This window comes from Vanellus vanellus, assembly GCF_965231255.1.
Source record: "Vanellus vanellus genome assembly, chromosome: 2".
NCBI lineage: Eukaryota > Metazoa > Chordata > Aves > Charadriiformes > Charadriidae > Vanellus > Vanellus vanellus.
Genome location: NC_138906.1, coordinates 40,441,176 through 40,461,064, shown reverse-complemented (window position 1 = coordinate 40,461,064; position 19,889 = coordinate 40,441,176). Strand labels below are relative to the sequence as shown.

Here is a 19,889-nt window from a genome sequence, read left to right as displayed (position 1 = left end):
GTGGAAGAATCACAGTAACACTGTATACTTAAATAAAAGAGAGGATAGAAAATGACTCTGCTTCAATAGTCAATGAGGATAAAACGAAATAGAGACATTTAAACAACGCAGATAAACAAGACGGAGAAACAGGAATGCCAAATTTGAAATGTGGATGTTGATGTGACAGATGTTTCAGAAACTCAATGTAATGAAGAGAGTCAGCGGGAAATTGCTACCAGCACACAAGTTCACAAAGTCAGAATAAGCTGACAGTGTGGAGAATTTCTGCTATAGTTGAAAGGTGGCTTACAGTTAAATCAGGTAAACTAATTCTGTCAACACATATCACATGATCCCTATGCATTGAGATTCCAGATGTGGCCAAGACACTTTCACATAATGAGGAAAAAGAGGCTGAGGCACACAGCATATTATTAATAAAAGACTTCAATTCTTTACAAGTAGACTGGGCAGCTGTTATGTTAAAAATAAGATTCCAAGATCTCAAGAAATCTTTTAAGTTATACATGACTACTTTATAGGAAAGCAAATGCAAAACCAGAATATAAATTAAAAAGTGAAATAAATAACATGAACAAGGAATGATTGCCCACCTTCTCACCCTATAAAAAGAATAAAAAGACATAAAATTAAACTAGCACATAGCAGATTCAAAATAAGGACGAGACAGTACCTTTTCCTTATAAACACATTCAAGATATGGAACACCATGTCACAGCACGTGCTACAGATGCCAAAGAGTACAAGGTTCAAAAAGAAATTTGGAAAAATAATGGGAGCAAAATCTGTCCTTTAAATGTAGATACTAAATATGAGAATACCACCTATTACTCAGAAAACCCTTGAGCAATAGGTCACCTAGAAATACTGTGTCAATATTCCTTTCTCCTTAGCTGTATCACAGTGTAAAGGAAAAGGAGATGTAGAAGAACCAGAACACAAGAGATGTGCAACTCCAGTACTCTGTACCTTTCCCTTTTCCCTTTCTATATGCACTCTCCCTTAATGCTTTGACCTGCTCTGTGGTGTGTTTTTTTTAACAATACAAACTTGTCAGAACAGCAACCTGGTACCACTATGGACCAGAAGCCAATTGGCCCATTTGGAATACCACAGCAATACATTCTCTTCCTGTGTAGTTAATCATCTCCAAGCCACAAAATAAATATGAAGGGTAAAGTAGTATTTTTAATTAGTCTCAAATTAAATGAGGAATATTTTAAATCTCTCTGGTTTGAAGTTTATATTGACAATTTTAAATGCAAGTAGAATTCTGTTTTATTCACACATCTGGCTCTTCCAATGAATCAAGAACATTCCTATGAATCAGGAACAAATACCATTAAAACCACAACTTTGATTCAACAATACTCTTATTAAATAGGATATTTTGTCTTCCTGGTAAATTGGTCTTACTCTTAAAATACATATATCCACCAAAATAAGAGTAGTCTATTCAATTAATCCTGCACATTGAATTAAATAGAACAAGCTTGCAAGTTTGGCCCAAGAAAATGACAATAACTTTATCCTACTACCTTTTAAAAGAAAAGAAAAGGTTCCGAAAACATGAAGTAATACAGAATGGACATGCATGCTATGAGAAGAAACACATATAATAACATAATTTTATGCATATAGTAGGAAAAAATAAAATTACACTAATCTTTTTACTGTTCTTGGCTACCAACACAAGTCAACTACTAGAACTCAAATAACAGGCAGGCCAGAGAAGAGACTCCCCACAGAACAAAAAAAAGAAAAAAAAAAGTAATGTGTGAATGGAATTAAAAGTGAAGCAGTTATATGATGCAAACAGCTTTTTGCATCAAGTGCTTATTTCCTTCCATTTGAAAAACTGCCAGATTTGTTTTGAAAGTATTTGTTAAGAAATGTTTTCTTGATCACTATTCTGTCCCTTACGTTGATTTCTGAGACCTTGTTTCTTTATGGTATACAAGTGCAAATGGGTTTCTCATCCCTAATAAGCTTTGCAATAACTGGAGGAAAACAAATTGTGAAGAGTTGAGCATAGGAAATACTTTTAGTAAGGAATCTCAAAATAATTTGGTGAAGGAAAAACAGGGGAAAGATGCCCATAAATTGAAATTTTTTCTAGTATTCATGGCTGAAGTTACGGCTTAAAACCAGACTTTTTTTTTTTTTTAATTCTTACATGTAAACAAAACAGGGTTATAAAATTCTAGGTGTCACCTTCTCCCACTCACTTATTGTGAACACTGAAAGAAAATGTAAAATGTGAAATAAGTACATTTTTCAGTAACAGTTTTGATTCAAAGTCTCCTACAGTTTTAGTACATTTCTTATCGTGTTTTACAGTAACAAATCACATTAAAACAAAGATTTCCTGGAAGCAAGGAGAACTGGATTTTCTAAAACAAATAACAAGTTTGGCAAGCTACAAAAACAACAAGGATGGAAATGAGGAAGTTTCAAGCAGCATAATTTCTGTCTCACAAAACTGCAGCTAGTGTAACACACAGAATGACCACAGACATAGCAAAGAGAATTCTCCTGTACCATCTACATAAATGTAGTTGGATAAGAACGTTTCTTATTCCTGAGCAGTAGTGCAATTTAAGACAGAAGTGCAAACATGGTTTATTTTCTCTAAAGAGTTGCCTCTCTCCCTTTCCTCAATGCAGCAGGTGCAACAATAGGAGTCCTGTTTGTCTTCCCACTGGAACATTGGAGAGAAAATGCAGCTTCCTCCCTGGGATGACCATGCCTTTCATTAAAAGCAGGGTAGTAACAAAAGAAAAATATATTAGACACAAAATTTTATTCTGCCTATATTAAGAAAGAAATCTTATAAACTAAGAACCATTATAAAAAGAACCATATTTCTGGAAGGATACTTAAGAAATGTCACATTAATTTCATACACTGTAACGCTGAGAGATTATTTGACAAGTCACAGAGGGATTTTGCTGCTGCTCAACAACTGCCTCTCACAATAAGATTTCCCAAGACACTTTCCAGTAAGAAATTAACTGGCATCCCAAAAAGAAAGAAAGAAAAAAAAAAAAAACCCCACCACAAAATACTAGTAAGCGTAGCTTTCCACAATGCTATACTGTGCTGAAATCATATATGAGCTACCAAAGTTGTAGGTAAAGGACTCAAAAATTTTGCCTCATTCAGTCACATTAGTCTTGGCATAAAACTCATCCTGATCCACAACCAGAAATCCATTATTTTTTTCACTGGCTCTCAAAAACTCCCCTACTATTTAGCAAAAAGGAACATATGCAACGCCAACACTTAACACACCTCTTTCTGTTTGTTATGGTATATAATTCTAGGTTTTTCAAGTAACTCTTTTAAACATTGTGACGATGATTTATATCTCCGCTATCTGTGAAATCATTTTATTTCCCCTTCATTACCAGCACTGAAACCTACTAACATTCTCAAGCCTCTGGTTTCAGAAACCTTGGACTCAATTTTAAATTCCTGCCAAGTTGCTGGCCTGAACTAATACAGAACTATTTTTTTTTTCTTTTCTAGTATAACAAATTAAGAGCTTTGAATTGAGAAGTCATTCTTTTCTTCTGAAGTTTTGCCTGTCAAGAACAGCATTTTAAGAATTTTTTTGAACTGGTATACTTTAGGTCCTCAGATTTCTGTCACTAGTTGTAAGTTTTGAGAATTTTGTAGAACTGTTTATCCTAATTTCTTTTCCTCTAGAGAAATTTTTATCAATAGTCAGCTAAACAGAAGTTTGTGAGCATCTGATTCCTGTTATCACCACAGTATGTGGATAAAGCTTGCAGGGCCTCTATTCTAACACAATTCAGAAAGATACGGTAATTGTTCTCAAATTGCTGAAACAAATAGTTTAAATATAGGATCAATTTAAACAACAGTTAACATTCTTCCTAAACATACCTAAACATTACACAATTAACTACAAAACTCATTAAATCTATGCTAACAGGAAGAGTTTGAAACTACTTAAAATATACATTAGCACCTTGCTAGTCTTGCTAACCAAGAAACAAAAGACTAATACCAAGTATGTAAATTGATAAAAAGTAAAATGGTTTATCAGTATTATGTTCTGTAATCTACAGTTATTTGCCTGCCATAATAGCTGTATGTATAATAATCAAATGGTCTTCCAAATGTTACGGCAAATCTCATCATACTTGGCATTTTTTTAAAGTTGTTATGGATACTTATATCTCAGAATCTCCAAATTAACTCAAATTTTATATGTATCCACACATTCCTATGCCAAGAATTGGAAAATATAGCATACATCCAGAATGGCTTAAGTCAACGAACCACTGGAAGAAAACCAATACATTAATTTTCATATCTTATGATTTTTAAAGAAAAGCAGAGTTTGAGGACTTGACTTGTGCTTTTTGAATATTAAGGTTAGACAGTACTGTAGGTAAACATAACAGGAATGCAAAACATGTACTTCAGACATGTTATCTCAAAGGGCTTCATTACAGTTAAACCAAAGAAAAGGACAATCAAACTAAGCAGATTGTGGGATCCGTAGGGGAAGAAAATTGAGCTGGGGAGTCCCAAAAAGTTCAAGGACAAGGCTGAAGAATTTGCTACTAGGCTTATGAGCCTGCTTTTCATGAGGACTTACTGCAAGTCAACTTCATGGACAGGAATATTCGATAATATTGGGTTTATTCTGAATACAATCAGAATTCAAGTATAGGGAAGGTTACGATGGGCTTTAAACTGTGTAATCAGCTGATCAGTGCAAGACCAATACTGTTCACATTGTCCTGCAAGGACCTCCAAAGGTTTGTTAGTGGTGTCTTCTAGACAAGTAAAAAGAGGAAGTAAACAAACACAAGAGCCCACCTGGCTTATGATCAAAGAAGCAAATAGAAGTTTGCAGTGGAAGCCCGTGACTTATTCCCGTCAACTGTCATAAGTGGTGCAGATCAGACATTTAAAATAAGGCAGGGTTATGAGGTGTGCATTTCTAGAATACAGAACTTTATTCTAAATATTTCAAGTGCAAAGCAAAAATAAAAATAAGGAGAAGCTTTCACTATGACTGATTTCAACTCTTGCAAAATTCAGCGACATAGCAGATGGGGTAGTTTTTTTTTCCATCACCTCTGCCACAAGTACCATTTAATAAAGCACTCTGAGCATCTACCGAATTAATATAAAACCTATTTCGTGGTGGACAATTAGGCACCATGTTAAATCACAAGGTGGTACGTTTTCTTGGCAAAAGATACATTCAGTTAACAGTATTCCATAATGTAATTTTACTGAATTCCCCAGAAAAAGTGAGGAAGACCTGAAATAAATTCAATAATTATTTATTCACTTCAGAGTATTTCCAATACAGGCAGGGATTGTTTGCAGCCTATACTATAAACCTAACCATTAGAATCTGATTTTTTTTTAAATAAAATTAATTCAAGAATCTTAGGTCTGTGGAAGTGGTTAATCTTGCAAATCATTTTTTAGAGGCCAAGGCTTTAATCACAAGGCTCTTTTTTATCCCATTCATCTCCCCCTCCCCCAAATGATTATAGTAAATTTTATATATCCACTAAGAACAGAGTTGAATTTGAGATTAGATGTAGAAGAAAATAAATGTAATTCTTGTAGCTGACCACATTGAAAGTACATATTTGAGCTCTGATTTCTGGTTTATATAAAAATTAATCAAGAGTTACCAGGACAAAAAAGGTAAATTTTCTCCTGGCAAGACAGGAACTCCTAAAATACTATTTTGTGAGGTTAAATTCAATATTTATGGACCGAAATATTAATTTCCACATGTAAAACAATGTAAATCCATGTCATGTTCTACCCCTGTTATTCTAACTCAGTGTGTATCACTTTCAAACAGAAGAAAAATGACATGTAAACAGACATTTTAAAACAAACAGTAGACTTATCTGAAGCTTTAAAACGTAAGATTTACATAAAGATAATGATGCTGACAGCGATGTGCAGAAATTATTAGTCAGGCACTGGACACAGAAAAGCATGAGGATTCAGAAATCCTCAGGAATTCAGGAATAACAAGGTGTCTCCTCCTGTCTCAATACAGCAGCCCGACTGAGCAGAAACAGGCTAATTGGGATTACTCCCCTCCTCAGTAGCCAAAACATTCTGAAGAAGGGAAAAAGAAAACAAAGCTATTTCCCTCCTCAAAGGAGAAAGGAAAAAAAGAAGAGAAAAAAAAAAAAAGAAGAAAGAAAACGAGGTGGGGCAAAAAAGGCGATAACCCTAAGAAAAACTCAGGAGAGCATCCTAACAGACATCTCACATCATTTCTATTTTCAACAGCTCAAGTGACAAAGTGTTGGGATATCCTTCCAAGATAATGCTGGTGTACCAGTCTTGTGGGAGCTAAAAACTTCTAATTATTTTTATCCTTCATTGCATACTGTAACCATTTAATAACCTTTTTAATCCTCAGACAGATTCTTCTCTGAGGTGAAATATTAGATCCTCTACTGTTTTCAGGAAGCTATCTGATCTCATTGTTATACTTTGTCGGAGTTTCCTAAAGACTAGAAATGCCTTCCTGGCTGTTCTGGACTCTGACACTGGCATCCTGAAGAGCCACACACATTATAAAAGCAAATGAAATAAAAGATTGACTAAAATAATCCATTAACGTGAGTGTTGGGCAAGAACCTTAAAACTCAAAAATCTAGGACATTGAAAATAGTATCAGATTGCATTTACAAAAACAAGGTCCCTCCTCTTTCATATTTAACAGCTTAACATAAAATGAAAGCACTTTTATTACTACTATATTTTTAAGCTTTATGCAATGTCCATGCTATTTTTTTCTGTTACTAGGCAAACAAATGTATTTGACCAAAGCTAGAAGCTAGGTGTGCTAATCAGCAATGTTTTGTGTCACCAGTACCATAAAAAGCCTTTATAACGTGTTAAAAGATTTCTAACAGAACTTCAGTCTCCTGCAAAGATGTTAATGCCAGCCACTTCCAACACAAGCATCATCACCAGCACATTCTTACACAGTTCTTCAAGGAGAAGGCTTTAAATATTTAGTAAAAGGTTTTAACAGCGCTCCCCCATTGCCAATTAGTGACAGCGATACCATTTAAATCTTTGATGATGACAACACTAAAAATAAATAAATTACAGTCCAACTTAGTATCACAATACTGCTAAACCTTCATTATGCCGTAGTGGATTCACACATTTATCTGGCACACATTTGGAATACCATTTTAGTCATGCACTGCAAAAAACTAATAAAATGGAAGGGAAAAATACATAAAAGAGCACCAGAATGAAAAAAGCACAGAAAGGCTCCAATAGGTAGAACAACTAAATACAGTAAGATTTCTTTAGCCTGAAAAAAAAAGATGACATAAAGTAAATGTCACGAACACCTTTCAACTCATTTGTGGAATGGAGAAAGTGAGTACTAACCAATTGCTTGTTATCTGTTCTAACACAAGAACCAGGGCTTATCAGGTAAACAAGTAAGTAAGTAGCTGCCAGGTAAAACCAGACAGAAAAGGACTTCTTCACACAACACATAGTTAAGAAACTGCCAGAGGACGTTACATTGGTGAAAAGCTTACAAAAGTCAAACTGGCCTTTGACAACTAATGGAGAGAAAAACCCATAAGGATTATTAAACACGAAGATGTCTCAGCTCCAAATCATTTAAGGCTGGGAGCTTTTTCCATTCTGCTACCTCATAGTGGTTGCTGTTGGAGGCAAGCTAATGAGTCAAATGGACTTTCAGTCTGACCCAGGAGAGACTTTCTTAAATTCACAAGGGCTGGCAACCTTTGAAGACTAGGGGAAACAGATGCATCTAAGCTGTGCGGTCAGCCTTCATCATAGGTTCAAGCCTCAAACCTTATGGACTTAAACCTACTGTGAAGGTCAACAGCCCTGCACTGGAACCTGTACTCTCTTTCTGTTACTTCTTCTTGGGGATTCACAAGCAGACATGAACTATTGCAGCACTGCACACATCACATGGAGAACTCTGATCTGTTCTAGCACTTTGCTGGGAATAAAAGGATCTCCACTAGTTATTGAAGAAGAAAAGCTGAGTATGGCCAGTCTGTGTGTGGTCTCTCTGCTGCTGAAGCAGAAGAGCCAAGCTGTATAAGAGCTGGGGAGAGACCAAAGAAGAGGAGGGACAAACAGACAGGGTAACACAATAGACAAAGTGACACAAACCGGAACCAGGACAAGCAAGGTAGTAAAAGGCCAATGTTATGAATTCTTCCACAGCCTTACTTCTAAATCAACAAAACACCAAACGATAACATTCACAACTAAAAGCACTCGGTGCCTTCACACTATTCCACTGCTCTCAGAGCAGACTCCCAATCAGGCTGGCCATTCACTGAAGAAGCACCAAGCCTGAGGCACATCGTATGCAGTATTTAAGATGAGGAGCAAATAAAGCTGAAAAGTGTCACCTTCAAAAACTGTTTGTGAGATGCATCACTGCAACTATTACAGTTGGGGAGAACAAAGAGAAGATAAAGGAGAGTTGGAGTTTAACAAATGAAGTAGATCAAATAAACCATAAAATGCTTTTGGGGGTTCTTCAAAAGGAAGAAAAATATAACACTATCCAAACTCAAACTACTTACGTCTGCTCTAGCTTTCTCCACTATGTGGTAGTAATGTGCCACAACTAAATACATTCTCTCATTTCACATAAATATTAGTCTTTAAGATTCAGACTGGAAGAGCTTTTTGCAAGAATCTGCTATCAGCTAACAAAAAAAAACCCTGATTTAGTGACCATTCTCTGTAAATGGCAAAATATGTTTCAGTTGATTGAAGATACTTCCTGAAGCAATTTATTTCCAACTATTACTGAGGTTTTCCTGCTTTTGTAGCAAAAAGGTATGTATTGTAAATATATAAATATGGCAAGGAACATAAGTATTATTTCAGCAACTCAGAAAATAACTTTTTCTACAATATATACATGAAATATATTCATTCTGCTAATTTACTAAAGGAAAAAGCATGGTAGAGTATATAAAATCAAAGTTGCCCTCTTCCCTTTTTTATTTTTTTTAATTGTTCCTGTACCATTTACAGAAGTTACGTAAACTTAATAAACAACTGCCTATTCTAAAGACACTAACAATTACTTGTGGGAAGAAAACAATCTAAACAAAAGCTTTGACAACAAGCTGAATTGCTGTCCTTTAGTCCAAATTACACTTTAATAATATAAAAAATTAAGCAATGACTTTTAAGTATTTTTTTTAATTTACATAAACAGTCATTTGCACTTTATTTTAAGGAATGTGGTTAGAGTAAACCACTGACAGACAATGTCAAACACTTCTATCATCAGGAACTAGGTAATGAAATATATAAAGCATCTGGGATTTTCCATCATAAGAGATGTTTCACGAAACAAAAATAATGCAGACTGTTTTGCTGCTATAGAATTTCACAATCATTCTTCCTCTCCTATCTTGCTCAAATAAAAAAAGCGGTAAAGCATAGGGATATGTTCATATATATGGATGTCAACATACCAAAGCACACACAGAACCTTATAATGCTCTGCCTTTTCAGTGAAGGCAAAATAATAATGCTGGTAAGAAAAAAGGAAAAAGAAAAGAAAATAGAGAAAGAAAAAAGAAGTTACAATCACAGAAGCTTAACCATAAGAAGAACTTGAAAATTCTGTGGAAGTGCTTTCTAACAAAACAGCAGCAATTCTTTTTTTTCTGCAACACTGATCATCTCATAATTTTGAAGAAATATCAAACCATTTTCAGCAATTTTAGCAAAGGTATCAAGACAGTCATGATACTAGTATGCATAACATCAATTATCTGCTATATATTTGTAAGGTACCTATTTCTTATACCAAAATAAAACCTACAAAAAAGTTTATTTTATTAAAGCAAATATTTTTACAGTCAATTTGGAAATCCGACTTATTATCTTGTATTTTATATTTTTCATTTTATAAAACTCTCAGCTGCTCTTCTGAAAAGGGTTTTGTTTGTTTGTTTGTGTAAAGGCACTTCCTGTCTGCTTGTGCTTATGAACTATGTACTACAATTTCCTGAACATGACCGTTTGGTATCTGAAAAGATCCCTGAACACAGTATGCAATCTGAAGTACTCAGGAATATTTTATTACTTATTCCAAAGGGTCAAATGACATTAAAAGGAATCCCAGCAGAGGCAGAAATGAATCACATCTATTTAACTTTCCCAAGGCTGCACCAGTTAACACTGTGATCCTCAGTACTGCTGATTTCCAGTCACATGCTGTATTGCACCCTTCACTGTCTTAACATTGATGTTTTGTGAGGTCAAGGTCTAGGAGGGAAGAGGTGGATGAACTCAAGCATGCTGCTCTTCAGAAGCAAGACAGATGAGTCTCTACTGAGTTCTTGAAAATTAACTAGTTAAGTAGAAATGAAGAGATGTACCACAGTCAAGATCACAGAATCACAGAATAGTAGGGGTTGGAAGGGACCTTTGGAGATCATCTAGTCCAACCCTCAAGATGGGCAACATATCCTTCCAACAGATCGCTCCATACATAATGTCCTACAACAGGGAGAAGTACAGTGATGGCACTACCCTATGTTTAAAAGGCACGCCAGATGTAAAAATTGACTGTAAAACAGTAAAACTTCCTAAACACAACCGCGAAACAGGGAAAAATAACAGTCGCTACTTACTCTCCTCAAAGACAAACAAACTAGCCCCTTTCAAAGCAGCCTTTTTTTTATGCCAATGCTGCAAGTAAGTATATTATAAATTTACTTACTGTCTATTATTTTTGTATATTTAGAAGGAAAGACATTTTCTCATAACTTGCATTTCTGATGTAGATCCTGCAACACCGTATTGCCCAGTTTACAGGCGGTAAAGAGTAAAAATAACAGAATTTCACTTTAACTGTGGAGTATAGAATTTGAACTTATATTTAAAACCCATAAATTACAATCTTTTAATGAAAAAAAATCATATATCATTGTATGATGGAAGCAAGAGCATAGTTCAATCTGGTTGTTCAACTGAAGATGGAAGAGTTGCATGCATGTTAGATGTTAAGTTAAAATCAGAAAGAACCTGACAAACTGAAGATACGATCTGAAATAATTAGAATGCAGTCAGTAGGACAAGTCCAAGCTTTTAAACTCGGTGCAGGTGATTGGTTTTGCCCACATACAAAGAGGAATAATCAACCAGCAGTTCTGCATAGAAGGATCAGAAACAAAAGGTGATTAGAAGACAAAGAGCATCATACTGACAGTTATTAACAGTTGATCCTGCAACAGAGCAGTGGAGCAGAGTAGACTGACCTCTTGAGGTCTCTTCCAGCCCTGTTTTTAAACATTCTTCAATGCACATATGCTGCTGCTTTTTATCATATTTTCCTCTTCTCCATTTACTTAAAACGTAAATTATTATACACCTTTCTTCCCCGTAATCTACCTGCTAGTCTATTTATATTTAGATTCCTGAATTTTGAACAAAATCCCAAAGTTGTGTGTGAAGATAAATACTTTAGAATCAATAGACTAGTATTATAATATGTGTTTTAAGTTAATTTGGTCCTTACAGAGAGACAATCGGCAAATTTTATTCAGGGTTTCTTTTATAATAGAGTCGGTGAGAATAATACAAAGACCTACGTCATTATCACCCATGGACCAGCAAAGACTGTGAAACTAAGCAATTAATTTGTCCTGTCAGTCTCAGTCCGTATTTTTTAATCTTCCATGAATGCAATCAAATCATGGGAACAAGGAATTATCTGTGAGCCATGGGTAGGAGACCACTGCTCTAGTTCCTAGTTTAAAAAAAATCTAAACTAACAGTCCTATCTTTGATCAAGCCTGATAATAGGCATAAAAAACCCTTATCAGGTACTCAGAATGATTTTTAAATTCCATTAATTGTACTTTTCACCACTGAACAGACTGAACATGCTTTGTGGATATTCTAAGGATTTGGGGGTGGAGGAGGTGAAGGAGTTGCTATTGTTCACACTAGCCAAACTCTTTACTCAGTCGACAGGAACAGACAGGTAAGCTCTTCCAGAAGAGAAGTCAGAGAAGCTATATTCATCCAAATTAAGCTCCCATTTGAAGTCATCTTTTGGAAAAAATACTTCATGGGCTACAGAAGTAAGCTAAGTAAATTACATGCTGAACTTGGGTAAAGTGAATGTTGTCATGTACCTGTTTCTACAAACAGACTGTTTCTTTTCTTTTTTTTTAATAGTAATACATATATCCAAATAAAATTTTGATTACTGCGGTCTACAGAAAGTACTAATGCAAACAAAAATATATACCAAATGCAATGCATGACATACTCAGTGGTTGTGACATAACGCATATCCCAGTCCAGTGTCATTGTTAACAAATAGTAAAATGCCTGATATATATCTAATGTGTATATACTATATCTTATGCAAATACCTAAGGTGTACAGCTTTTTTATGACAGAAAACATGATTTAGGGAGAGCTACTATATGGTGCTAAGTATTGTTTTAAAATATAGACTATATTTTTAAAAATTAGAAAGCCAGTACCAAATAAGTAGTAGAGGATGAAGAAGGAGAAATACAAATACTGATATATGCTGGTAACCTTCTATAGTCTAGCTGAGAGTCCAACAAATCAAAGAGAACGCATCCTCTAAAAGAAAGCTCCAGGATTTATGGAGTTGCAGTTAGCTATTCAGTTCTCTTATTATATCTGACAAACCAAAGAGATGAGATAGGCCTACAATAAATCAACATGAAGAAACTAAGAAACAAACAAACCAAACAAATCCAGAAACAGCTCCTCAGAAAAATCTAAGCTTCAATTGTCTAGTTGAAAGCCTACCTAAGGTAAGGCATAGGAATAGCGCAACTACCACAGCCTTGCTTCCTAAATATAAGCTTTTTTCGTGGTGTCAGTTTTGGCGTCAATTAACACGTGTGCTCTCGGCAAAGTATCTTCTGTTGTTGGGAAATTCATGTCTTTCTTCCAGACCGATCTTCTGTATCTAGGAAGAATTCAGCTCATACTGTAGCGTTTTTGTTTTCAAGAGGAAAGAGCATGGAGAAAGTAAGTACGTGCTAGTTTTCTCCTTCATTTCTCTATATGGCTGTTTTCTTTGAACTTAGGGAGCCTTAGCATCTTTGAGCCTGTGACTGCTCAATCAAGTTCACCTGAAAACGCCCAGCACATTGAAAAGTTACTCGGGCATAAATGCATGTATCTATCTCTATCTCAAAAGTGTCACTACACAGGTTTCCTTCCCAATATGAAAGTTGACTAAAAATAAGGTAACTTCATATACTTTAAACTGATTCCACCAACCTAACTCCTTTATAGCCTTTTAGATGGAAGCTGATCATGTATGATCTATTCCTGGGTCTCCACAAAGACTTGCTAACATGCAATTGTGGCTAAGGTAATTCAGGACTGCAGAGAACCTAGATCGACTGAAAATACTACTTTAGAGTTTACCATGAACACAAAATGCTTTATTAAAGTCTTTAAAACTATCACAGTGGTAGAAAATACTGCATAACATTCTCCATATTTCGTATTTTGTACACCTGATACAAACTGGATGAACTAGAGATTGTAAAAGACTGAACAAGATAACAACGTATGCCGGCATTTTAATAAGAAAAAAATAAGATCTTGATGCATACATATGCTGTAGAACTCCCTAGTAACACATATAAGAACATTTAGTTTCAAAAGAAAAGCTCTGCTGAAAATTATACCCTAGAATACCTACCTGCTAAATTTGGTTCCTCTCTTCTTACAGACTTTGGAATTTAGGAGTTGCCAATGCTCAGCAAGTGCATGACTTTACAAAATGATAGCTTGAGTTCACACCCAGAATAAAAAAGGGAGATACAAATTTGTTTAAGTGATCGCCCAAGAAATTTATTGCTACTGAGACTGGTATTACTATATGCAAAAAAAACCTCTGGACTTTGCTTCCAGACACATGTTGATAAGAACAGTCCTGCTCACAGAATGCCAAGCCACCTTTCTCCATTTATTTCTCTTCATTGTCTTCCTAAGTAACTGCAGTCTCTCTTCAGTGTATCTCTTCTCATTTTGTTACTGTAACACCTCTCCTAATACAGACATATTTTTCCCACTAGATCTCTTTCTGTCTAGGTCTATAGTTTTGACAAACTGTGAGGTTCCATAAGCATTTATTGTTACTGAAGACCCCTGGAAACAAGCAGGTCTGAAGAAAAATATACACCACAGGTTATTTGCTGCCTTAAGGATTCTCAAACTCCTACCACCTCTCAGTCTGCTTAAAAAGATACGGAGGAACCTCACACAAAAGCAAAGCAAGCCAACTGTCAGAGCAGCTAAGAGAAGTCCACAGGACGCTTAAATCCACTTTGAACTGCAAGATGGACTCACTGTAAATTAATTTTACAGAATATTATAGCAACTATTGTAGGAAATTACATTATAGGAAACCATAGCTAGTTGCAGTAAGGAAAATACTATGGAAAAACAAAATAGTGGCCAAAAAAAACCCTACATACAAATAAGTGGTACATAAGTTAGTTCACCAATCAGGTATCTAAAGAGCCCAAATCCCATGAATGCACAACGCGTTGTCACTATCACCTCCGAAAAATCAGAATCTCATAAATACGGAGACTAAGAAATAGAAAGTGGAAAAGTCTCCATAAACACAGATATGCGGTCCCTAGCCCTCAAGTTTGGTTCAGCAAAGGTAAGCAACAAAATAGGCTATTCCATAAAAATGGCTACAAATGAAGGGTACAATCTTTAACACTTCCTATACAAAGTGAAGGGACAAGTAAACTACCATGGTATGAAGATCGTCTTAGTTTTTCCAGTAATATTTGCCCTACCACCTGTCACCATCCTTGATCATTCTCGATGACACTTCAACCTCAACAAGTATATCCTCTTGTACCAAACAAGAATGAAAAGGCCAAAATGATGCAGGTGCACAAAATAAAAATAGAAAGAAAAAAATATGGAATCAGTGAAAAAAAGAGAACAGAAACTGCAAGTAAGAAAGGAAAGGAATAAAAGGCAGCCACTGCTCTGATAAAAGTTATGAAAAGACAACCAATGAAAGCACAGACTAAAACCAAAATAAAATACGTTTCTGTGCTTCTGTTTTCACGCACAAACATGTGGTTCAAAAGAATTTCATCTCAACTGGAACTATTATTCAAATGTCAATTTTCTGTTTGCGACTCAAAAGCCTACACACTCATCAGCTGGCAAAACTTTAAAAGTATTACATATTCCACAAATGAGCATTTTATAGATCAACTAATGCTGTTGTGTTTTTCATGAAGGCATGAACTCTGCATTTGCATGGCACAGACCTATTTCCTACAGTTACTCCATATATTGTTTAAGAGCAGTTTTACATCATTGATGTAAGGTACTAAAACTCCAGGAACATTTTCCAAAAATAGATTACATTTTACTTTTTCGACCTTGTTTTACAGACTTGCTGTGCGAGAGCAGACAACAAGAAGCATCTTAAGGTTTAATACTCAGGCCAGATTTTCCAAAAGGTTTCATATCGAAAACTAGGCACCTACACAACCTGATTCAAAATACCTGTGAACTGCTGAACTAAGCAGGCAGAATAATATCCAGTATATGTATCAAGACGAGTGATTTTTCCCACAAGTACTAAAACAGTCATATCTAAAATAAATATGGACCATGTAACTTTAAACATAGTGTTGTTAGATTTTTCCACTCATGTCATAATTATTCAAATGATAACACAAAGTTGAGGTAATCAGTTCTTGGCAGCCAAACAGATTACTGTTCACATTTTCAAAATGGTGTTAATCAATAATAATACCAGAAAGCTGAATAATTTTATTTTGCAAAGTGCTATCATTTCTGTAGAAACTAAGAATCTTGACTTAGGCACGAAACATAAGCCAAAACATATTTCCTTCTCTCATGCTTGTTGGTCTTAATATATCACATCCCTAGGTATTTTATCCTTGTTTGGTCTCCAGAAAGGCAGAAGGTTTCTGTAAAATCAAATCATACACTACAAAGTAGTATGATGGCATGATACACGCTGCAAACAACACTAGTATCTTTCTTGGGCTACCACAGAAGAAACAAAACAGTGTTACGAAATATCAGGCCTGTAAAAGAATCACTGGCAAATCCAGTAAATATTAAGGTATTCCAACACCAAGCTCAGTTACCCCTTGTCTATTGTTATAATTTCTTTAACACAAACACAAACGCACACGCCCAGCATCACTGCTCGAACAGGAAGGGTGGGTGCAGGCTGTCAAATGTGTTCCACTGCTGACTGCCCTTGCTCTCCCCTTGGTTTTCACAGCAAGGTCCAGGAGACGGTAACACAACTTGAGATACACTACTCGTATTGAATTTCCACATGTTTTTCTACCATCCAGACAAAAGAACTTCATACGCTCATTTTAGAGGCATATAAATACCTAAGAAGACATCGAGTCTAGCTTGATTTTGATCTGGGTGATCTTGACTAAACTCAGTTCTTAAGTACTTGAAGTTGTGCTTCATTTTACAGCTGGTACAGCCGTTATACCAGTGGAGTAATTTCTCTATGTTCCCTTAACCTTTTCACTAGAGATGGGAAAGCCAACCCAAGACAACGTGTCATCTCTCAGGAACCGTGGATTTAAGAAAAGAGAACAACTGTATTTGCGTAAATAATTGTATAAAAATAAACCCTCTAATTCCTTTTTCCACTGATCTATAGTTTACCATTGACGCTCCCCCTACTTTTCCAGCTGAAACATTAGCATTCAGACTAAGTATAAATAAAGATGTTTCTATAGGTGAAGTACAACACAGCCTACTGTTAAACGAGCTGTCACTTTTAACAAGAAGAATGCTCCCTGTTCTACCTTCTCCCACCCCCAGGCCAATGAGATCCCGAATCTCTCATCACCTGCTGTGTGCCTGTCATACACACGCGCCAATAGAGCCACAAAATTGCTCTGCACAGGTGCATCCCAAATAACAGGGATACTGTGTAATCCATGTCTTTCCCTGCCAGGCTGGTGCCCATGTTGTCTTTCTACAAGCCCGCTAGTTTTCTCTCGCCTTCTCCAACAGGAGTTAGAGCCTTCTGTTTTAATAAATCTCAAAACATGACGCTCCCCCTCTCCAAGCATGGATGTGTATAAAGCCATCCTCTCACTGTTGTCCCCTTCTGACAAAGGAAAAATCAAGTCCCCCCTCACCACAGGAAAAAAAAAAAGAAAAAAGACAAAAAAGCCGCCTACCCTTTCATCTGGAGCCAAGGCTCTGTGAGCCAAATCTATCGCCCGCATCTCCCTGCCTCTGTCACACAGAAAGAGCCAAGACCCCGATGGGGAGGAGCAAGTGCTCTTACCTTAATTATGCTGCTCCTCCGCGGGATGCCGGGCTTGCCTTCTCGTTGTTGACTGGTGGAAAATCCTTTCTCTTTGCTGCTGCTCTCCGGGCTTGCGGGAGGAGCTGATCCCGGTTCCTCGCCGGCTCCCGCTAGGGCACAGTCCCCGTTGGAGACCCGGCTGCCGGCACTGTCAAAGCGGGATCTCCCGCCGCCGCCACCGCCTCCTCCTCCTTCTCCATCTCCTGCCTTGAAGGCCACCTTCCCTTGGACCGGCCCCGGGGAGGAAGGGAGCCCCCCGCCGCCGGTGCCTCCACCGCTGCCAAACTCCGCCATCAGCCTCCCTGACTACAGCAGAAACAGTCTTGCTGTCCCCCTCCCCTCCTCCTGCAGCTGCTCGGCGGTGGCTCTTCTTCCGCTTTCTGTATATTTACGATCGGGGGATTTTGAGCAAAAGTCTCTCCCCTCCGCACATTTGGCAGCCGAGGCCGCGTAGCTCCGGGGCGGGGGCGGAGGACACACACACACACACACACGACGACGAACGCCTCAGCCAGTTGGCGCCCGGGCGAGCACCAGTCAGTCCTTCAGCACCTGGGGAAGGAAAAGAAACGAAACGTGACAGCCTGCCCTCACACGAGGCGGCGGCGGCCGGGGGAGCGTTACACCACAGCGCGCTCTCCTACACACACACACAGACACAGACACGCGTGGGAGGGGAGGGACCGCGCCAGGCACACGCGCGACCCGGCGGGTCGGGGGACGCGCGGGAAGGGAGAAGCGGGCAGGGGGAGCGCAGCCCCACCGCTGGGGGAGGGGGACGGGGCGGGGGGGGGGGGGGGGGGGAAGTCCGATAGGGGACTGGAGGAACCGCGCTGGTGGGGCTGCTCGAGCAGGAAAACACGAGAGGCGTTGATGGCGGCATTTTTCACCCGCGCAGCGAAACCCACAGGCGCAGAGCAACGAACGAAACGGGAGCGAAAAGAGAACTTGGAAGAACAACACACCCCCAACCCTCCGGCCCCAGCCCGGGGGAAAGCCCGTCCCACGCACAGCGGGGACGACCCACCGCAGCCCCTCTCCGGCCACGCGCGACGGCGAGAAGCAACGCCAACGCCGCCGCCCCGCGGGGCAGCCCCCCCAGGCGCCATCAGGCAACTTTTCTCCTCCCGCTCCCCGCTCCACGCCGACATCCAGCCGCCCCACAGAGGCTACAGCCGCGGCCCGGGCGGCAGCACCCCCAGCCCTCCCCAGCCTCCCGCGCCGCTCCCCGCCGTCCCTCCTTCCACCCCGTACCCCGCCGCCTCCCGCAGGCTGCGCCCCCGCTACCCACCTCGGCGGCAAGGTGACGAGGAGAGCCCCCCTGCTGCCGCCGCTGCAGTAGCCGCTTTTTTCCCCCCTTCTCTCCTCCTCCCCGCTATGGTCGCCGCCTCTGCCCGGAGCCGGATACAGAGAGAAACTGATTCATGTGGTTGCTTCCCTCGCTCTCTGCTGCCGCTGCCGCCGCCGCTGCCTCCCCGGGCTCAACGCTCGGCAACAGCCCCGAGGGGTGGAAATGCCGGCAGCGCCGAGGGGAGAGGCAGCGCCGGCCGCCCCCGCTGGGAAACTCTCCGGGGAAGGCAGAGTGAGCCAGCCGGGCTCGCCTCCCCGCCTCGCGCCGCCGTCCTCCCGCCGCTGCCAATCACAGGGGCCGGCCCCGCGCGGATTGGGCGGCCCCGCCGCCGGCACCCCCCCTCCGGCAGCTCGGGGGCGCTGGGCCGGAGGGCAGGACCCTCGCCCGCCCGCCCCGCCGGCGGCCGGCGCTTTCCCTCGCCGAGGGGTTATCGCCGGATTCCTCCACACGCTCCTTCCCCGCGCAGAGGCCGCTGGCCAACACGGAAAAGCCCGCTCCCCCTCCCAGCCGCATCCTCCTCTCTCGGCTCCTCTTCCACCCCCCCTCCCCCGGGGTGGGCGCCACCGGACGGCGGCTCTCGAGGCGCTGGGAGCCCTTTCCCGCCCCCTCCCGTCGGGGCCCCGCGCCGCTGTCCATCAAACGGGCTGCACCGGCCGGCAGGGCACGCGGGAAGGGGGGGGGGGGGCGGCGGCGGCGGCCCAACGGTCGTTCCCGCCCGCCGTGAGGTGACCCGCTGCCGGGGTGATGGCCTCACCCCGCCGCCGGGGCTTCTGCGGAGCTCACGGCAGGCGGGAGCTGAGGAGTCCCAATTCGATCCGTAAATTAATAAAGGAAAGGAGGTGGCGGAGTGCTGGAGCAATAAAAGCTTCGTGAAAACTGCAACTTGACAGTTACTGTAAGAAGTGTGTCCACAACAAAGCAAGCACGGCCAGTGTGCCCTTACATACCCCACACATACTTGTTTTTGTTTGCTATGAGAGAAACATGAGTGACTTTGTGTATGAGGAATAATTCAGAGCCACACATTTATTTTTGCATCTTGACACGGCTGCATTTTGCAATAGCTTGATATTTCGCGATGAAGTTGAACAAAGGGAA

At 39.9% G+C, this 19,889-nt stretch overlaps 1 protein-coding gene across 1 annotated transcript in view; it reads right to left on the bottom strand.

Annotated features, from left to right (window-relative positions):
• The window catches only part of PLCL2 (phospholipase C like 2), a 103,662-nt gene extending 84,626 nt beyond the window's left edge, over positions 1-19,036 (bottom strand). Inside the window, exons 1-2 of the mRNA XM_082499315.1 lie at positions 18,732-19,036; positions 17,420-17,992 (exon numbers count right to left, since the gene is read on the bottom strand). Coding sequence (XP_082355441.1) covers positions 17,420-17,734 — 315 coding nt within the window. The 5' untranslated portion in view covers positions 17,735-17,992; positions 18,732-19,036. The remainder of the gene's footprint in view (positions 1-17,419; positions 17,993-18,731) is intronic.
• Positions 19,037-19,889: the final 853 nt, after the last annotated feature.